At 45.2% G+C, this 19,382-nt stretch overlaps 1 protein-coding gene across 2 annotated transcripts in view; it reads right to left on the bottom strand.

Moving 5' to 3' along the window:
* Positions 1 to 19,382, bottom strand: part of ND-39 (NADH:ubiquinone oxidoreductase subunit 39) — an 81,698-nt gene that overhangs the window by 32,668 nt on the left and 29,648 nt on the right. For both annotated transcript variants that reach the window (XM_075687944.1, XM_075687945.1), the window contains exons 5-6: positions 16,523 to 16,685; positions 7,332 to 7,440 (exon numbers count right to left, since the gene is read on the bottom strand). In XM_075687944.1, the coding sequence (XP_075544059.1) occupies positions 7,332 to 7,440; positions 16,523 to 16,685 (272 nt within the window). The remainder of the gene's footprint in view (positions 1 to 7,331; positions 7,441 to 16,522; positions 16,686 to 19,382) is intronic.

Here is a 19,382-nt window from a genome sequence, read left to right as displayed (position 1 = left end):
GACACGATCGGTTGTTCTCCTGATACCTTTATGTCCTGCCATGATGTTTTCATGAGCCACTTCTAATATGCCATGTCTAAATGCTTTTGGTATGACCACCTGCTTAAAGGTTCTGCCAGTGGCCTGGTAGTAAAGGCGATACAACAATCCTTTTTCTTCAACGAATTCGTAACTGTGACCCTTTCCCGAGTTAAACGACTTGCTCACTTTGGCAAAACTATGTTTCAGCGTGGGGTCTTTCCGCTGTTCCTTAATGAGTTGTCCTTTTGTCACGTCACGTAGGACGTTTGTCGGAACGCACAAGGGACGAATCTTGCCTAGTTCTTCAGTTCTGGCTTCAGCCACGCTCGATACATGCTGAGGCTTCCTAGGCGCCTTATTCAGCTTCATTTCTATCAGAGACGACTCAGCGTTGGGAGCAGCGAGGTGCTTCCAGTCAGAACCCGGATCGTATGGTCCTCTGATGCCTGGAAGATTTCCCAGAACAAGGTCGTAGAGGGGCTCGTCCATACATGCCACTGTTAACTTGCCTGTAAAATAGGGCGTGTTCACTTGCACGACAGCTTCAGGCAGGTAGCTTGTTAAGCCGTCCAGAAGAACAACGTTCCTCTTTCTTCCCATCATATACACCTCTGGAACGAGTTCCCGTCTGACAATTGCAGTATTACAACTGGTGTCTCATAATACATGAACACTTCTTCCCATCAGCCGGCCTTCATCCACTGGCATCCCGTCGATGAGGAAAGTTACAGCAGTCCCAGGGTTTTTGTCCTCGCTGTCACTTGACCGGCGAGTCTTCTTTCCTGGACACTTTGATTCTTTCACTGGATGAGTCCGGACTGGTCGAGATTCGGTGAATGCACACGCAGAACTTGGTTTGTTGTCCCCGTACCGAGTTCGGCAATTTTCAGCTGTATGTCCCGTTCTGTCGCACAACTCACACTTCAGCATACGCTTAGGTGGGGCACGGCAGTCAGGAGCCAAATGTCCAAACCCGTGACAGAGGGTGCACATAAGTTGCGGTTTCCTGGGAGCTTCAATGTTTTTCCCCCCAAAATCCTTTGTGTTGTCGGGACCCTTTCCTAGGTTTGTACAGTTCTGTGCTTCAAGAAAGCGATACGTCAAGCTAGCAAGTTCGTCAAGGGATTTGCACTCTCGCTCCTTCAAGAAAATGACTAACTTTGGCTCACAACAACGCAGAAACTGTTCAGAGATCATGTGATCTCGTAGACCTTCATATGTTTTAACCACATTAGCCATCTCAATCCAATGGTCAAAATAGGCTGAAATTCTTGCTGCTAACTGTCTTCCAGTTTCGCCCTCTACTGCTCGTGCCTTCCGAAACTTCTCTTGGTAACCTTGAGCCGTGAATTGAAACCTCTGCAGCAAAGCTTTCTTTACCTTCGGGTAATCTAATGAATCGGCGGCAGTCATCCGACCGATCGCAGTTAATGCTTCACCAGTTAGACACATGCTCACAGCAAGAGCCCATTTTTTTGTGGCCAGTCCTGCCCTGTTGCTACGCGCTCAAATCGCTGTAAATACGCGTGTAAGTCATCGCGTTTCTCGTCGAACAAAGGAAGTAACTTCTGTGGATTGAGGGTTGACGAGGAGGTGCTGGGCGTAGTCAAAATTTCAGAAGCCGCTGCCGGCATATTCCGAGCTCCTTCCTGAAGCTGAAGCTTTAGTTGGAGGATCTCGCGCTGCCTCTCGTCAGCTTCCTTGATTGCCTCTCGCTCCGCAGCTCACTCGTCCCTTTGTTTTGCCTGTTCGGCTTCAATCCATCTGCGAAGTTCTGCGCCTGACAATTCTATTTGGAGTCCTATCGCCGTGATTTTCTCTAAATCCATGGTGCCGTCTACTAATGTGCGTCTGCGCTCAAGCGAAACTGCCCCCTTTCACTGTATTTGCGAGTGAATCCTGGCAGGCTCGCCAGTTTGTGATGTTACTGGGGCCGGATCACTTCAGAAAAAGGGAGAAGCAGCACGCGAAAGCACAAACACACATCGGACTTGTATTGACGTACACGACACAGATAACGGCACACACACGTGACAATGCCTCATAGGCGACATGCACTATCTCTATGGATCGGTGGATTATGATTGGCCCACAGTTTTGGCGGAGCGTGTGTCGCCTTGTCTGAGACCTCGTGGAACTGATGCTGGCCAGCGGGGTCGGACAGCAGTGTCGACCGGCGGGTCGGACAGCCGTGTAGGACGGCCGGGTTGGACAGCTGGGTCGGACGGCCGGGACGGACGGCTGGGTCGGACAGCCGTGTTGGACGGCCGGGTCGGACCGCGTCGCGGGGCTCAGGTAGCCGGCCGCAGTCACAGGGTCGCGTTTCACAGCTGGCAGGGTAGCCCTGTGGCCGCTCACCCGAACGCTCGACCGCCCCGGTTCAGGACCGCCAGCCCTCCTGGACCAGTGCCCAGCGGAAGAGCGGGGCGAGGTAACCTCCCAGCGGGCGACAGTGTTGCTTCGGGTGTGGCATATTGGCGCAGGCGGCGATAGCTCCTATGGGCCAGACAGCCAGCGAGGAAGCTGTTTTCCGTTGACCGCCGAACCTCGCGCACTGCTCACACCACGGGCCACGGGCCACACTCTCGCGCCACGCTTTTCGAAGCGCCACTGCCGACGCTCCCAAGTCGGCGTCGATGATGATGATGATGGCTCTCTTGCGGGTATTTGCACAGAGTCACTGTCATCTTTGTCACCGAACGGCGCACTGTCTTCGTATGTTTATACTTTCCACTCCCGCGTACCATATATTATGACAGTCGTCCTCAGATTAGCCAGTGGCTGCTTATGGGTACATCCCACTAAATCCAAAGGTCGACATCATCTTCTTCAAGTAGCATGTAGCAATATTGCTGTGAAAGAAAGCGTAATAAAGTGACAATATTACAAAAAAAGAGGACAAACTTTTATTAATATTATAATGGCATATGCTGCTTTTTGCATAAGCAGTTAGACATGCGAGTTAAGCTTTAAATGTTCATCCAGTTTGTGTGAAATTAGGTGCCATATTCACTGCCACAGCTAGCCTCCCTGTTCCTTTTGTGCCGTGCTTGCTTTTTGCATTCTTTAAAAATGTCAATGATGATGACAATGATGAATTTGGTGCTTTGTGGTACAAGGGCCAAGTATGACCAAAGAACGACAGGCCAGTGTTAATGAGTTGGCAATGAAGCAATGAATTACATATAGTAGATGTGATGTGGCTGTAAAGGGGCCTAAAAACAGTCGTAGTAAAGTCAGTAAAATGTATATGAATAAAATAATGGCAATGACTAATGAGGTGTACTAGGAACATGAAAATACATTACAAAGGGAGGATATAATATTGGACTAAAATGTGCCAGTGATAAACGTTTAGAAGTACTGAGTGCCAGGCATGTTGGTATTCCATGCTCAAGAAAGAATGTCAGTAATACACAAGGATGAGAAATGAAAACATGAACAAGCGCTTGTTCGTGTTTTTCTTTTTCGTTCCTGTGTGTTCGTGCCATTCTTTCTTAAGGATAAAGGTTTGCAAGAAGTTGGCAACTTTCCAAGAAGCACCACTGTCCTTCAACGAAAGCGTCTGGAGACAAATGCTATGCAAAACGATAACATAGTAGCAGCACCCGCTGGTAAGAGGATGTGCTGTGAATTTGTGGGGTGGTAAAACGTAAGACAACATGATTTAAGGAGCCTAAAAGTGCTTTGGTGTAAAAAAATATGGTCCTGAACCAAGAAACATTGAAGAGACGTGGCTCCGTTGCTAGGTGACACTTATCTGGGCAGTGTATGCACCCACAAATCCTGATGCGTTGTCACCTCCACGATACAAAAAAATGAAAATGAAATGTCCCCTTCCGAGTTTTTCTCCTCCGCGGCTGTCTCAGGTTTTCCAATCCCATAAGCTGCAGCCTCCACTTTCAGCACCTTGTCCTCTGCTAGCCCACTGTTCCAAACGCCGTGAAGGAAACACGGAAATCTTAAGAATCCCCAAATTGCATAACATTAATTTGTAGTACTCAGGTGTTGTTAGGATGACATGGAAACTGAATAACAATCATTATACTGAAAAGTTTGGTATTCTGAAGTTCAACTGAAACATTTTTACATTGAAACTTATTAAGCAGCCAGCAGGAGATTTCTGAAAAGTTTGTTAATCTGAAAATTTTGTTAATGTGGTGTTTGTAGTAACAAGGTTTCACTGCATAGAGCAGCCTCCGTGCAAGATTTATCAATTTAAATATAAGCGGAAGGGTTACGAAAAGCTCGCAAAAATAACCACTTCTGACAATGAAGCTGAAAAGAAAAAAGAAACCACTGCCATTACGGCTTCCTGGAAGTTACTCATGATCTAATGCATCGCTTCTCGGCATGACCTCCAAACTTGCGACGGCACACCCGTGCAGTCTTGAGAGCCACGCTGCTGTGTAACGTAGATACTGCAATGAGCCTTCTCACCGTAGTGGACGCTTGGACTACTGTGTGCTCAGATTGGTCTCTGTTTCTCCAGGCATTGCAACGCAAACCAGCCCGAGCACTCAGCACTTTCAGGCTGCTTGCAGCGTGCTGCGATTTAAGTCATAGCAACACCACCAGATGCATGCATCATCTGCTTAGGCGCTGTTTAAGGACGGTTTATCAAAAACCATACAATTGCCAGCTCTTCTGCTTTGCCAAGATTGACTCAGCGTTATATACTACACAACTATAAAAAATTTAGTCAATGTGAAACTTTGCTGCAGTTTGCCCTGAAGCCTGAGTAAGACCTGGCAGAACTTTCGAAAGGTGTCCAAAATTTAAGTTGCCGTTATGTACTACTCTTTTCACAGAACAGCTGAAGGTCTCTTCTATGGAGTGATACTGCGCTTAATCAAACAGCACCAGAAAATTGGTCAGCCACTTATATAAGAAAATTGTTGCAGGTGCAGTGCACTTAACTAAAACCCTTTTATTTACGGTGCATGAAGCCTTGTTAATTCAATATTCCAATCAGCTTCCCCAAGAATTTGGCCCTTTTTTCATGGAGTCAACGATGGTGTCTTTTGACTTGAAGATTGCGGAGAGTTATTTCTGTGGTATTCCAAAATGAGTGGTGACCCCCTTTTAAATCTCACAAGTTGTGACTGCTTGCAGGATATCAGCCTCCAAAAAGTAACAGGGACTCGCCTTTAGTGCCTGCTACTCACCTTCCCAATGTTTAGCCTCAAGAGGCTGGAACGCAACCAGTGGGGAACATTAGCCACAACACAAACACTACATCGGGCACTGACATCAAAGCAAGAGCGGAATACAGGATTATGCTGCACAGAATGAGCCAGTACGAATGTGTGACTTGTGTCGCCTGTGCGCTACAATGTGCATGTTCCCTAGTGCCTGCTCTGCTCGGCAGATCGTGGCCTCAGTGTGCGCTACCATCGCTGAGGCCATGGCCAGCTGTTCAGCAAACCGCTACACTAGCCGCTTTTGCCATGCGGTACATTACTTAAAAGGCAGATTCATAAATAACCTCATCTAATCAAACCATTCTGTCACCTGTGCCCACAGTAGTTTCCATTTATTGCCTCAGTCTTGATCTGTAGCAGCAGTTCAATTTTATAATATTGAAATTGCAAATAAACACATTTCATTATACTGAGGTTAAAAATAGATTGTGTTCTATGAACATGAGGTTATGCAAAGTTAAATGCTTTGTTAATTGAGGTCTGATTGTATGCAGAAACTCTTGTTACTTTCACAGATGACAGGGAGCACAATATTGGGATGTGCTGTCGCTGGCCAGATGTCAGGCAAGTGGCCAGGTAATGAATACAATTGTGTGGTCAAAAAATGTGACTGCCTCGCTAATCAACAGATCACAAGAGGCAGCGCATGAGTGACACGTGGCCGCGATTCACAGCAGCTGCTGCAGATAGACCTCCACTCATGCAGCACTTTGTTTCCATACAGATGATGCTCGCTATTCTGGCATCATCTCGTAGCCATCATCGCCATAGTTCGTCTTGTACGGCAGTGCGCTTTTCTTCTCATGCTTCCGCCATACTTTCGTCCTCCAGTTTCTGCCTCATGGTTCCGCTGCACCCTCTTGTTCTGTTTTCCTCCTCGCTCTCTCTTCACTATCACCATCCTTTACCTCCCGTTGCACTCCGCATTCACTTTCATCCTTCGCTGTGCTCATTCGCTCAGTGATGAGGGACAATGCTGATGCTGACGCTCGCCGCAGGAACAGCCACCTAAGAGCTGTGTTCTAAAATGTACGCTTATCTATAGCCGCCTGCTTGCTCAGCACTTAGCCGTAGTGGCACATGTTACATTTGCTTTCCTTTGTGGACAAGAGCCTTGACGCAGGCTAGCTATTACACATCGAAGTCTAAACAGCACGAAGGACAGGACAAGTAAGAACACAAATGGTGAAGCGCTGACCTTTGTGAGGATGGAAGTGCGCCCGAGCATCTTGGTGCAGGTATTCATCTGTTCTGTCATTCCTACGCCTATTCCTTTCCACTCACGACGGTTGTCCTGGGTGGCATTTGCCACGGGTAATGGATTGTGCACTGCCAACCATGGTGCTATGGCAGAGCTGGTGCGAGTTACCTTTCCCGGACAGCACTCGGTACGTGCATGTTTTCCTTTTGTCTGTCGGCCCCTTTGTTAGGGCCTCAGACTTGAGCTCGTCTACGGTGCCTTTACACCTATGGCAAGTGCATAGCTGATGTTGCTCCTTTTTCTGAATGCTAAACCTACTGCGCCGAGCCGCACTTATCAGAGGTCCAAACCGACGAAGATAGCCCAAGCTCTCACAAGTGGGCCCAGTCGTTATTGTGAGAGTAGGCAGCACAGCTGCGGGAGACTTTTGCTAGCGGCATATCTGCACAGAGCCATCCTCCTGCAGCGACGTGCTAGCAGCGCCCTTGTCTGTACTTCTTGACCTCGGCGCGGCAGCCCCTTTCCAGTGCTAGCTCGAGACCGGGCGTTTGTGCAGTGTTGGGTGTCGCCAGAGACAAATAAACTGTTTCCGAGAACTTAGGGCAATTGTGTTTTCTTGCCTGCACAGCACCCAGTGCCCCCTTTTGCAGCCCGAGCTCGCCACTGTGCGTGCCCTAAATTATGCAAAGCAATGGCTGCAGCGGCCCTGTGGCTCACTACGCCTGAACCCATGGTGGTCAGAACACCTGTGAGATACGAGACTCCCACAACTTCAACTTTTATTTCATGCTGCACATGGAACATAAATACACACAAAGAAAAAAGAATTGCAACGTAACTGCATGCAAATTAATGAATTCCTTTGTTTACTTCCTTTGTTTACTTACTTACTAAAATTTACTTACGGTTGGACACATAGTATTGCAGGAAGTGGTCCCCATGCGAGTACATGTCTGCAGGACGAAAAATTATGGCTCCAGGAAATGCCTCCCTGACCACCTGCTCTCCAAGCCACTGCATCAAAAACCCGAACAGTGAATTGATAAACTTGCTGCGTCCTGTGACAGGTAAAGGAACTGCTGTATTTCAGGAACTGCTGTAGACCATTTCAGGCAGCGTGCAGTCCTACCTTGATACAATTAAACTGAGCACTACAACAGCAATTTCAGCACACCCATTCTTTGTCGCAATCTTGGATACACTGTTACCCAGCAGATAATCTTTTACGTTTTTATGTTTATCGGCACATGTGAGAGTGACAATGCGGACACGTGCACAGGTTCCCGAATGAAATATATATGTTGCTTGCTTTCCAAAAATAAACAGTTGGCAGTCTGTGCTCATGATGTGGTGCGTGTCTCTTTCTTGTGCCCTCGTTTTTTCACGCAGTTGTAAGAAACGTCTAAAGCTATGAGCCAACTAGCACGTCAGAACATCCTACTTCAACTTCAAACAAACTGTTAGCCAATCAACCCAGTAAACGTCATCGACTTCGAGTGTACTAGAGCATGTGCTTACTATGACACCTGATATGTGTAGTTCTGTTGACCATCTTCTAAGTCTGAGTAACCATGCCCTTCATTTCGTGGCAACTGTACCAGTTAAGCATCATAGAAATCATCCCAAATTTTTTTTTTCTGTGTGAAAATAATGACATGTGAAAAATGCAAAAGACATTTAGTAATGTAAGAAATACTTTTTATGTCACAAAATCCTGGAATTCACCACTACAATGAATCGGGAAGCTCCTGGAGAGTAGTCCGAGGCAGGGTTCTCTATCTCTTCTTGCTGTTTGCTTGGAATGCTGCCGATGATGTGCACTTCCTGTCTGCGTTAACAACACGACGGCTGTCTTTCTCAGTTGCTCTCCTACTGCCTATGCAAGTTTGCTGCATGTGCAGCTCACGCAGGTTACTTGTTCACAGGGTTCACTAGTTAGGCACTTCACCTTGCGCTCCGTTGCTGAAACTGAGGAGAGTTACGCTGCTTTTTCACATGCTTGCTGCTCGTAACTCTCCTCGATGGTATCTTGGTCAGCCGCCGTGAGATACGCCCTGTCGATCCTGACGCGTCCAGCCGAGTGCGAATCTTCATAGCATATATGCCCGTAATGATCGCCGCACCACATTCTATTACTGGTGTGTCCACTGTATGGCCACAGTATGCTGTTGACATTGCTAGTGGCACCAATGTTTTCCATCACTCAGGCTGAGCACCAATGCCATCTGCCGCTTTCGGGACCACTGCAGTGGCAGCCATCATGATCGCCTCTTCCCGTGATGTTGCTCACAACTTCTTGGTTGCAGCGCTGTTCCGCGATGTCTGCAAGTCCGCCGGTCCGACAAGGTCATTGCCACTGGCAGTTGCGATGCATCTTCTAACTGCATCACACGTTTTCATCGACACTTGCCGACTTTAGGCACTGTACAAAATTTCTGTCCACAATTTGGCATCACGAGAGGTCATGACCACGCTGAGCGATGGTTTAGGAAAAAAGGCATTGCTGATGCACAGCGACCCTGCAATCCAATTCAGAAAGCGTTATTTAGTCATGTGACAGTCACGGAACAACAGGACACCGGGACTGTATCTCTTGTTCTTTCCAGGTTGGTCCCTCCTGAAGCAACCCTGAAGGTTCATTCTTGGCAAAAAAGCGAGCAGAAGGACACACTTTAGAATGAGACCAAAATGGTGGCGTTCAGTTGATCAGTTTAGAAACTGTGAACGACGCAAATGGGGCATCTCGGGGTGTCTTGCAGATGAAAATGAGCGCATCGGGTGATAAATACGGCATTCTTTTGCACAAAGATGCGTTGCTTCACGTCAATTTTTTGCCAACATGCACATGATGACGTCTAGATTGCAAAAGTAACAAAACTGAAAAATCGACTTTTTAGATATTTTTTTTGTCTCCAAGGCCTGTGTGAGCCTTGCTTTATCAAATATATGGCCATGTTCATTGAAATGGCTGGCTACTGCTTTAGGTAAATTGTGTTCACATCTGTGTGATGGCCATTGAGTCCTGTATGAATTTGTTGCCCAGTATCTCATATGCATTGTTTTTTACAAGCGGAACATTCTAGATTGTGTGGGGATGCGCGACTCATGCTTCCCCTGATATGTTGTTTTCCCGCATAGCTCCCGTCTTCTGTAATCTGGCTTCGCCGCGTGACGGCGGCGGTCGGTATGCTTGCAGGGTAGTACGAGAGATGGCACAAATGTGGCTTTGCTAATGCCACCTAACGGCGGGGTTACTTGGGTGCAAAAAGGAGAAGGCTCTTCCTCTTCGGCTCCGGGGTTAGCAAGCAGCGCGGACATTCTGTGTGTGCGCCGATCCATGCTTCTGCGAGATCGTCTCGCGGAATGGACGAATATGATTGTTCGATCGCGCCACCGTTGGCGTGACCATACGCACAAATGACCAGGCGTTGGTGTCCAGCATGGGGCGAACATATTAGCTCATTATCCGGTCGCGGTGAGCCGTACTTCCGCGATTTGTCGCGTGCCCATCGGTATGTTTTGTGGACAGCAACTCGGCTAGCAGGCATTGATCTATGAAAGGTGCAATAAATGCCCTTGTGATTGTTTGCACTACCGTGTTGTCATTCCTTTGTCTCAAGAGTACGGGTGAGAACCCCACAACTCTAGAAATGGTTGATGCGCAGGTGGAACTCAAAGTTGCCTTGTGAAAATAATCCAACGCTGTACTTTTAACTAAAGAGCATGCCTCAGCAAGCCGCATCGAGTTCAGCCAATGACCTCGTTGCAGCATCTCGTGGCAGCAGCAGAATTTATGCTACGTAACCGCACTTTGATGAAGACACTTAATGAACTTAATGAATGAACTTAACTTTATTGAAGACACTTAATGCTAAAATAGACAAAAATCATAAAGAAGTGCTCTCAGAACTTTATACAGTAAAGGAAATTCAGATGAATCTGGAAAAGCAAATGATGGATTTAAATGACAGGTTGACAGCTGTTGAAGAAAAATTGGAAGCAACTGAAAACTGTGCCAAGGTAGAAGTTGCCCGAGCAGTAACTGAGGCTGTGGGTAGGGAGACGGCCTGCATTTACAGTCGTTTTGATGAACTTGAAAATCGGTCAAGGCGCGATAACCTGATATTTTATGGCGTTGTTGATGACCGGACAGAAACGTGGGCTGCTTCTGAAAAAAAAGTGCGGGACATAATTTCTTCAGCACTGAACATGAAACTGTCGAATGAGGCCATATCTCCTGCCCACAGACTGGGAAAGTTCTCGCCAAATAAATGCTGTCTGATAATAACTAAGTTCAGTAGTTTTAAAACAAAACGCGAAATATTTTCCTCAAGATCCCAAATGAGAACAACAGGCATCACTGTAAGGGAAGATTTTTTGCATTTCCACCCGCACAGCCCGCAAAAAAACTAATCGAGTTTGGAAAAGCTAGCGATGAACAATTTTCAGAATGACACAATAAATTGATAATAAAAAAGAAGGCTTATATGTACCACACATCTACTAACAGTGTTTGTGAGATTGAGTCCGGAATCGAGGCTGATGAATCATCCTTGCATCCTTCTCAAGCCGCTGTTCCATCTTCTGTGCATGACCCACCTCCTGCACTGCTAAACTCGGACACACACCACCTTGCACCTGATATTAATCTCCTCTTTTTCTAACACACGTAGTGTTGTAAATAAACATGATGACATATCTTCCCTAATCGATGCATGCACTGCCGACATTGTCACTTTTAACAGAGACCTGGTCATCATGAAAAATATCCAACAAAGAAGTATTCGAATGCCAACAACAATATTATATCTATCGGTGTGACCATGGTACTAGATTAGGTGGTGGCGTGCTTATCGCAGTGGCTGACAGGCTCAATTCGTTTCACATTCCTCTTTCTTCCGGTTTAGAAGCAGTCTGTGCAGGAATTAAAATCAATCACCGCAATGTTATTTTTTTGCGCATGTTATAGGCCACCGAGCGCTTGCTCTACGTTTTGCACTGAACTTCACGACCTGCTTAATGCTATAGTAACAAGGTTTCCACACTCACCCATTTTCCTAATGGGGAATTTCAATTACCCCAACATAAACTGGTCCTATCCTGTGCCAACTGTATCCGACTCATCCAGTGATAGCAAGGCATTTCTCGATTTGTGTTTTGATTTCCATCTTACTCAGCTGATTACTCAACCAACTCGAACTACAGCAACCAGTGCTAACATCCTTGACTTAGTTTTGACTACCGCTCCCGATCTTGTCAATTCTTTAAGTATGTTGCCAGGGCTTAGCAATCATTGTTTTATTCATTTCCAGCTTAAAGAAAACGTCAAGCGTCTCAATAGCAAACAAAAATATATATTCGAGACTACAGTAAAGCTGGCTATGCATCAATAAACACACAACTTGAAGCTTTTGTAGAAGACTTTATGCCAGACTATTACACTCGGACCGTTGAACAGAACTGGTCACTTTTTTAGAAATAAAGTTAATCAATTAGTACAGAAATACATACCCCTCCGAGTTGTCTGGTGTTACGATCGAGCAGCGTGGTTTAATGCATCCCTAAAACATATCTTGAACAGGAAGAAGCGGCCGTTTTGCCAAACTAAAAAAATGGAACACAACTGGTAGCTGGCATGCATATCAACAGGTTGCTTCACTGTTTAAAAATGCAGTCAAAGAAGCTAAACGTGTTTTCTTTTTACAATACACTTCCGCCTCTGCTGACTGAAAATACTAAAAAATTTAGGAAAACTGTCAAGGGTTCCGAATGAAGTGTTTTTCTAAATCATTTTTTGAATAACATGTTGCCCTGTGCTTCTCTACCTGAAGTTGTTAAGATGAATTTTCCTCGGGTGGAGCCCTTGTACTCATCCATAATTTTGTGCAACATCTTTTTCGCAATCTATTTTTGTCGTGCTCATTACCAAAGGATTTTAAAGTCGGCAAGGTGGTTCCATTATTTAAGTCTGGCGACATGCATTCACCTTTAAATTACAGGCCGATTTCTCTAACAAGCGTGCCATGCAAAATTCTAGAGCATATAATTTACTCTAATCTCATCAACTTCATAGAAACAAATTCATTTTTTTTCATCTCGTCAGCATGGGTTCCGTAAATCATTTTCCTGTGATACTCAACTTATTTCATTTACACATGAAATCTGTGCCACGTTAGATAATGGATTTCACATTGACACCATCTTCTTAGACTTTTCTAAAGCATTTGATCTCGTCTCTCGCCAATTATTTTGTCTAAAATTAAATACACTCAACGTTGACCGTAATATTATCTCATGGATTGAACACTTCTTATCCAATAGAACACAATTTGTCTCAGCTAACAATTTTGACTCTTCGCTTTGTCCTGTCAGTTCAGGGGTGCCGCAAGGTTCTGTTCTCGGACCCTTGCTTTTCTCATTTATATTAATGATTTGCCTAACTGTGTAGCGTCCTCCATAAGGTTATTTGCAGACAATTGTGTCATTTACAGAGTAATATCATCAAATTCTGACACTCTAAAACTACAGTCTGATATAGACAAGCTAACTAACTGGTGCGACACTTCGAAAATGCGACTTAACAGCCAAAAGTGCAAACTAATGAGGATTTCCCGCAATACTGCTTCGTCTAACCTAAAGCCCCTACATCCACGCGCCACCGCCGCTTTCTTAAGTAGCGACAACCTTTGTTGTGCGCCGCCTTTTCCCCTTACACCAAATCCGGTTCCAGTATTTCCGGTTCCGGCATTTCCGGTTAAAAAATTTCCGGTTCCGGCGTTTCCGCTTCCTGGAGTTGCGCTGCGGGAATTTCTGCGTTGACTGCCGTTGGACGATGGAGAGACGCCCCCGCGTGCTTAGCAGAGCTGTGGCAGTCACCATAAGAAGAATGCAAAGGGGACAAGCTGTGTATTCCGCTGAAGCAGTAGTTCGCGGTCGCTGTTTTTCAAATGCACGAAAAACGGCAGTGGTCTCCAAGCGCCTAGGCACTACATTCCACTGTACGTTGTCGCTCGTGCCACAACCCGTTGCAGGTTGACGCGAAGCAGCAAACACGAGCAGATCGCTGGTTACAGTAGGCAGTGGTTGTTGGATAGAATCGCATTCACAGTTTCAACCGCAGCTCGTGCAATTAAAGCCTTTCCAGCGACGCGAAAGTAAACAACGCTAAAAAACAAAGCGTCACTTCCACTCGTAACAGGAAGCTGCAGCTACGTAAGTTCCGCTTGCCGCCGGAAGCTAAGGGGGTGAGTGGGAGAGGAGCGTGGAGGAGGAGGGCAGGTTGGCGGTACTTAACCTGGTCGGCGGAAACGTGTATGGAGAGGCTTTAGTCTAACCTATCCAACTATCACTTGAAGAACCCTGTACTCGAAGAAGTCAGTTCCTATAAGTACTTAGGCATCCAGATAACATCTAATTTTTCCTGGCAAAGACACATAAACCACATCACTAACAATGCTAACCGTACGCTTGGTTACCTCTGTCGCAATTTCTCTATGGCACCCACTCACTTCTTAAAGCTTAAAGCTACTTCTATACAAAACGTTAATACATCCTAAGCTTGAATATGCCTCTTCTGTATGGGACCCTGGCTTGGATTACTTAACAAATGCAATAGAATCTACACAAAATCGCAGCGCACATTTTATTCTTACTAACTATTCTCGGACATCAAGCGTAACATCTATGAAGGCTACTTTAAACCTCCCTCTCCTCTCATCCCGTAAGAAGTCAGCACGCTTATCACTGCTGCACAAAATTTATTATTACAATCCGGAATTAAAAAGTGAACTTTTGTCCAAACCAACACACATATAATTTCGTACTGACCATCGCCATAAATTGAGCATTCCACATTGCGCACGAACCTATATTTTTATTAATTTATTCCTAAAACTACCAATGAATGGAATCATCTGCCGGCCTCAATTGTTAACATAACCGATGCATCTGCTTTTAGAACTACTATTGAAGAATACTTTTGTTAATCCGCACTTTCTAATTTTTTTATTATTATACCCTGTTATCTGCGCATGCTCTGTATTTCATTCTACTCCCTTCTGTAACGCCTTCAGGCCTTGAAGGTACAATATATAATAAAAATAAATAAATATGTAGTAGCCTCAGGTACATGCAAATGTAGTGCGTATACCAAGTATAGCGCGTTTACTGCGTGCCGGGCAGGGCTTGAGTGCGCACTCACACTCATATGCTTTAGTCTGGTCGTGTTACGTGGTGCAGACCGGCTTTGTCTTGCTTGACCGACAGACAGTAGCCACGTGCAAATTGCGCATAGCCAAGAACGGCCAGCAGTAAGCATGCGCTGGCAAGCGTATGCATGGTCCGAGTTAAGTTTGGCATTATTCAGGGCTGGTTCAGTGTTCAAAACTAATCGAAATTAGTGAGACCTGACTGCTATGACACAGATAGCAGTGTGGCCACAAGTTTAGTCCCTACGTGGGCGGCAGTGGCCGAGTGAGCAAAGGATAGTTGGCTTCCTTCGGAAGTATGTAATTCGCATCGAAATTCTAATTGCTGATTTTCACTTACTTTAGCCCATTTAGTAAACTGCATCGATAAATATACAGACTAGCAGTAGGAAGAAGCCCACTGATCCAAACCTCCTTCTTGGTTGACGTCAGCTATCAGTCAATAGCAGCCATGTATGGGAATCTGCTAAATGACAAAATATGGCACCTGCCGGTAGCTTCGAAAAGGGTGAGGACAAAGCTTCATTTGAAAAGAGAGTGTTTGAAAAAACATTGACTTCGTGCTCCACTTCTGAGCTCTCTGTGCCGCACACAACTGCAAAATTCACAGCAGTGTATGCAATCTGTGGACTGCTTTTCATCAAGGTCGGTGGGTGGTATAGGACTCTAACTGGTACAGCGCAACATAGAAAGGAAGAAACAAGCCGAGCCGGCCAGATGAAGGAACAGAGCGCTGACTTCCAACTGGTGGCAAGTTGCACGAAATATATAGCTACAAAAAAGCATCAGGACATGTCGTCACGCACAATTCTGTGACTCATGATGGTGTAGCCTTTTATCGGTGTGACGTTTTGTGAAGTGTTGTGACAACATGTCCTGATGCTTTCTTGTAGCTATATATTTCATGCAACTTGCCATAAACCAGGTGGAAGTCGGAGCTCTGTTTTTTCATCTGGCTGGTTCGGCTTGTTTCTTCCTTTCTATGTTGCACTGTACCAGTTTTAGAATGCAATACCAACACGCCCAATCCTAAACCCTAGTGGTTCAGGGCCCCTTTAAGTTCCTATTTTTCAAATCTCTAATTATTCACATGCTATTATTCCTAATTATTCACAGTCCTTACATGCTCGAAATATTGGCTGAACTGTAATGCAATCAATTAATTCTGGGGTTTTATGTGCCAAAACCATGATTTGATTATGAAGCACGCTGTACTGGAGGATTGTGGATTAATTTTGACCACCAGGGGATCTTTAATGTGCCCCCAATGCACAGGACAAGGGCATTCTTGCATTTCTCCCCTATCGAAATGTGGCCGCCGTGGCCGGGATGAACTGTAATGCACACTGCGCTGTTTCTTGGTGTGCGTGCAACTGTTTGTGTTTCTTTCATTTTCAATGAGTAATGGTGTAGAATATTTGTTCTCCCTCTAAGAACCAGATTAAAGAAGGAAAAGGAGCAATTATACGTGTGCCAATGTGGCAGACAGAAGATAGAGAAGAAGACAAAGTGAAAGAGTCTGCCATGGACTGGTTTATAGTAACTGTGGGACCCTGCAAGTAATTTTAATGCAATTTGTGTACACCGTAATCTCCACGACCTCTCATTCTACAATTGGTTAAATTTTTAGGGAGGGATCACCAAACTGCAAAATAATTTGAAAACATTTAGCATTTCCAAATATCTAAATTTGGTTGCAAAGCTTCAATTTAATATATTCTTCGCTTAGAAGGCCTTGCATATTTACACAATCCTACTTTGTAGTGCTCTAAATGGCTATGTATATAGCTTGTCTGTCTCTTGCATGCATTATCAATTCCATCTTGGGCCTGTTGTCATAAATTGGGGCATTTCCAAACAAAGGATCGTTTGTGCAAGAGGGCTCTTACCTTGCTGGCGTAGAACTTTGACCCTCCAAACTTGATGATTGCCTTGGGATTCTCCGTGGCATTAAGAGCAGAGAAGTGGATTAGCTTTTGTACACCACTCTCTCTAGCGATACGAGCAATCCTTTCTGCACCTTTGACATGGACTTCGCTGAATGGGAAGTTGCTGTACATGAAAAGGGGGGAAGGGGGTTGTCAGAGTACACAAGACAATCTCTTCCGGTACACAAGCAGGCCCCTAAACACACATCTGGCTCCAAATAGCAGAATGAGTGCTCTTGAAAAATGTGTACATACGTAAATACAAACTGCCATTTGTATTTCACGCATTGAAGGCGGCTGGCAGTTGTGAGAATGGTAATATCTATTACAGCTTAAGGTTCTGGAATCCTGAAATTCCTCTGGCTCAGCTAGTGGCTTTGCCTGGCCAAAATGTACTGAGCATAAGATGCAGTGGTGCACATGGCACAGTGTTGTTGCAGAGAATAACTCCCGAATCCTTTTGCAATCTTCAAATGCGCTTGGATAATGGTGCCATCTAAGGTTTCAAATATGCCATCGATAGTCTCGAGATCACAAAAGCAGTGGCGCTACAATGCTCTCTCACAATGAATGTGTAGGAGACTTGTGTTTACCTGCTGGAATGACCTGACTTAACTTTGCGCGCATTAGAATGATGGACAAAAGTTCCACTTCTACAGTCACTGCGTGCATGCTGCTTGACGCTATCAAAGATTGGGAGATCTCCCACTGCTGTCTTTACGTCACTGGTATCCAAAGCAGTAGCTTTATGTTTCTAGTGACCATGCATGAAGATAACCTTGCCAATAAGCCCAGTCAGCAACATGGCCCGGCACACACTAATACAGGAATAGGCCAGTAACTTGGAATCGTCATCCTAAACATCACCATGTGTCTCCAGAAAAAACCATAAAATTACTTAAAACAAAGTTTCTGGAGAGGAGAGACAGAATACCCACACATGAAGCAGCCCTGAGCAAACTGAGCAAATGAGCGTGCTTGCAGATTGGCACACAAAAGAAGCAGTCACCACTCAGTACTTTCTAGAACAAGGACAAGGAGAACAAGTGCTCCGCACAATGAGGTGCCTATCCAATAGATCTGGAGGCCTTCATGAAGAAGACATGCTGCAATTACAGAACGCATTACTGATGTCTAGGCTCAAACATCATGTTCCATATATCAAGCATAACTGAAAGGATAAACATCAGCTGGACACACTTATACGCCAGGCCGCAAAGTTAGCCGTGGAGGTACCTATCAACGCAAGCACACAACTGCTCGCACAAACAGGAAGCTACACCATATCAGAAAAGAACATCAGCGTGCAGTATCTTAGTAACACACCCGGGCAGAGAAATCCTTTATGTCCTGGGTTTAGTATCCATGGCAACACTGCAACCAGAACTGTGCACTATACTGCCAAAAGCAGTTGCACTTGTAAACATTTAGCCAATTGCTAAACAAATGAACCCACACAAACATGTCAGGCACTGTAGAAATAGGGTGCTGTAATAGTACCAGAAACACACATAACATGCGAAGATGAAGCAACTCTGGCATGCTAGCCGTGTCCGCCATGTTACTAAAAGGGTGGCAGTTCAGAGATCAAGCTGGGGGATGAAACGCAGGAAGGCACCTTGATCCCTACAAACAAAACACCCACACACAGAACACAGATGCCAGCACCAATTATAGGGCCTTGACAATAGCTGTTGTACACGGCCTCCATACAGGGCACATCACAGCAATCGTTCGAATGATTGAACAAGCCATCTGTGCATTTTTATTTACGAACTCATAAACATACTTTTCCGGATACCAACAGACATGGCCTGGATACCTGGGCATGACGGCTTATCAGGAAAGGAAAGAAGCTAACCTGCTCGCCCACACAACACTGTACCAGGCACCCAACATTCCTGGCCAAGCCCAAGCAACCTTTGAGCCTATGAGACTTCACCCATGCACTTATCAAGAGGATAGAAGGATATTTGCCAAGATCAGTAACAAGTTAAACTGATGATAACGTTCATTTCTTAGACAAACGTTTCATCAACACAGGCTCGCCTCCACCTGATATGCGGCTGTGCCAGTGAAACCCCAAGCACATACTGTGGACATGCCACACACTGTCGCTCACCACCCATCCAAACCTCACTGTAACCCCAAACGCTAAACTGCCAGCTCAAGTCACCATCTGGCACACTTCATTAAGCCGGGGCTGAGGAAATGCTTTAAAAGACCCCAGTCATTTTATGAGAGATTTCTCTCTCTCCATGTTTCAGCAGAAGTGTGTTCCTGCTAAATTCCCACAGGAAAGAACATTGCCATAGCTATGTATTTCTTGCAGCATATAGGTGTATGCAGTTCGTGGTTTTGAATTGTGCTTATGGGCTAAAAGAGTGTTTGCAAAAGCACTATGAGCTTTTAGGGATTAAAGACAACTCATTGTAACCTCACGAAAAACATGAGGGGCTCAATCAACAACACAAACATTATGTACATGTAGAGTGGTCACACAATAATTTTCTATGCTCTTTCTTTTTAAGCCCAGCAGGTATGGTGCAGTGGTAACCGTGGCGTTGAACATATTTTTTCTTACAAGAGCAACAGTTAAGAAAAGAATCAAACATGCATGCCGTCACAGCAAATACAAGACAGAAAAGAAGAGATTTAAAGGGACAGCATCCACCATGGACAGTTTTTCAACTATTCAACTCATAATATATGTATACAGTTGCCGACCGTTTATTCGGACCTCACGAGGACTGCGGAAATGTCCAAATAAACAGGTGTCTGAAAAAGCAGATTAAGAAAAAAATGAAATCCTTTATTTTCA

Source organism: Dermacentor variabilis, chromosome 4, assembly GCF_050947875.1.
Source record: "Dermacentor variabilis isolate Ectoservices chromosome 4, ASM5094787v1, whole genome shotgun sequence".
Taxonomy (NCBI): domain Eukaryota; kingdom Metazoa; phylum Arthropoda; class Arachnida; order Ixodida; family Ixodidae; genus Dermacentor; species Dermacentor variabilis.
This window is presented reverse-complemented; position numbering and strand designations above follow the sequence as displayed.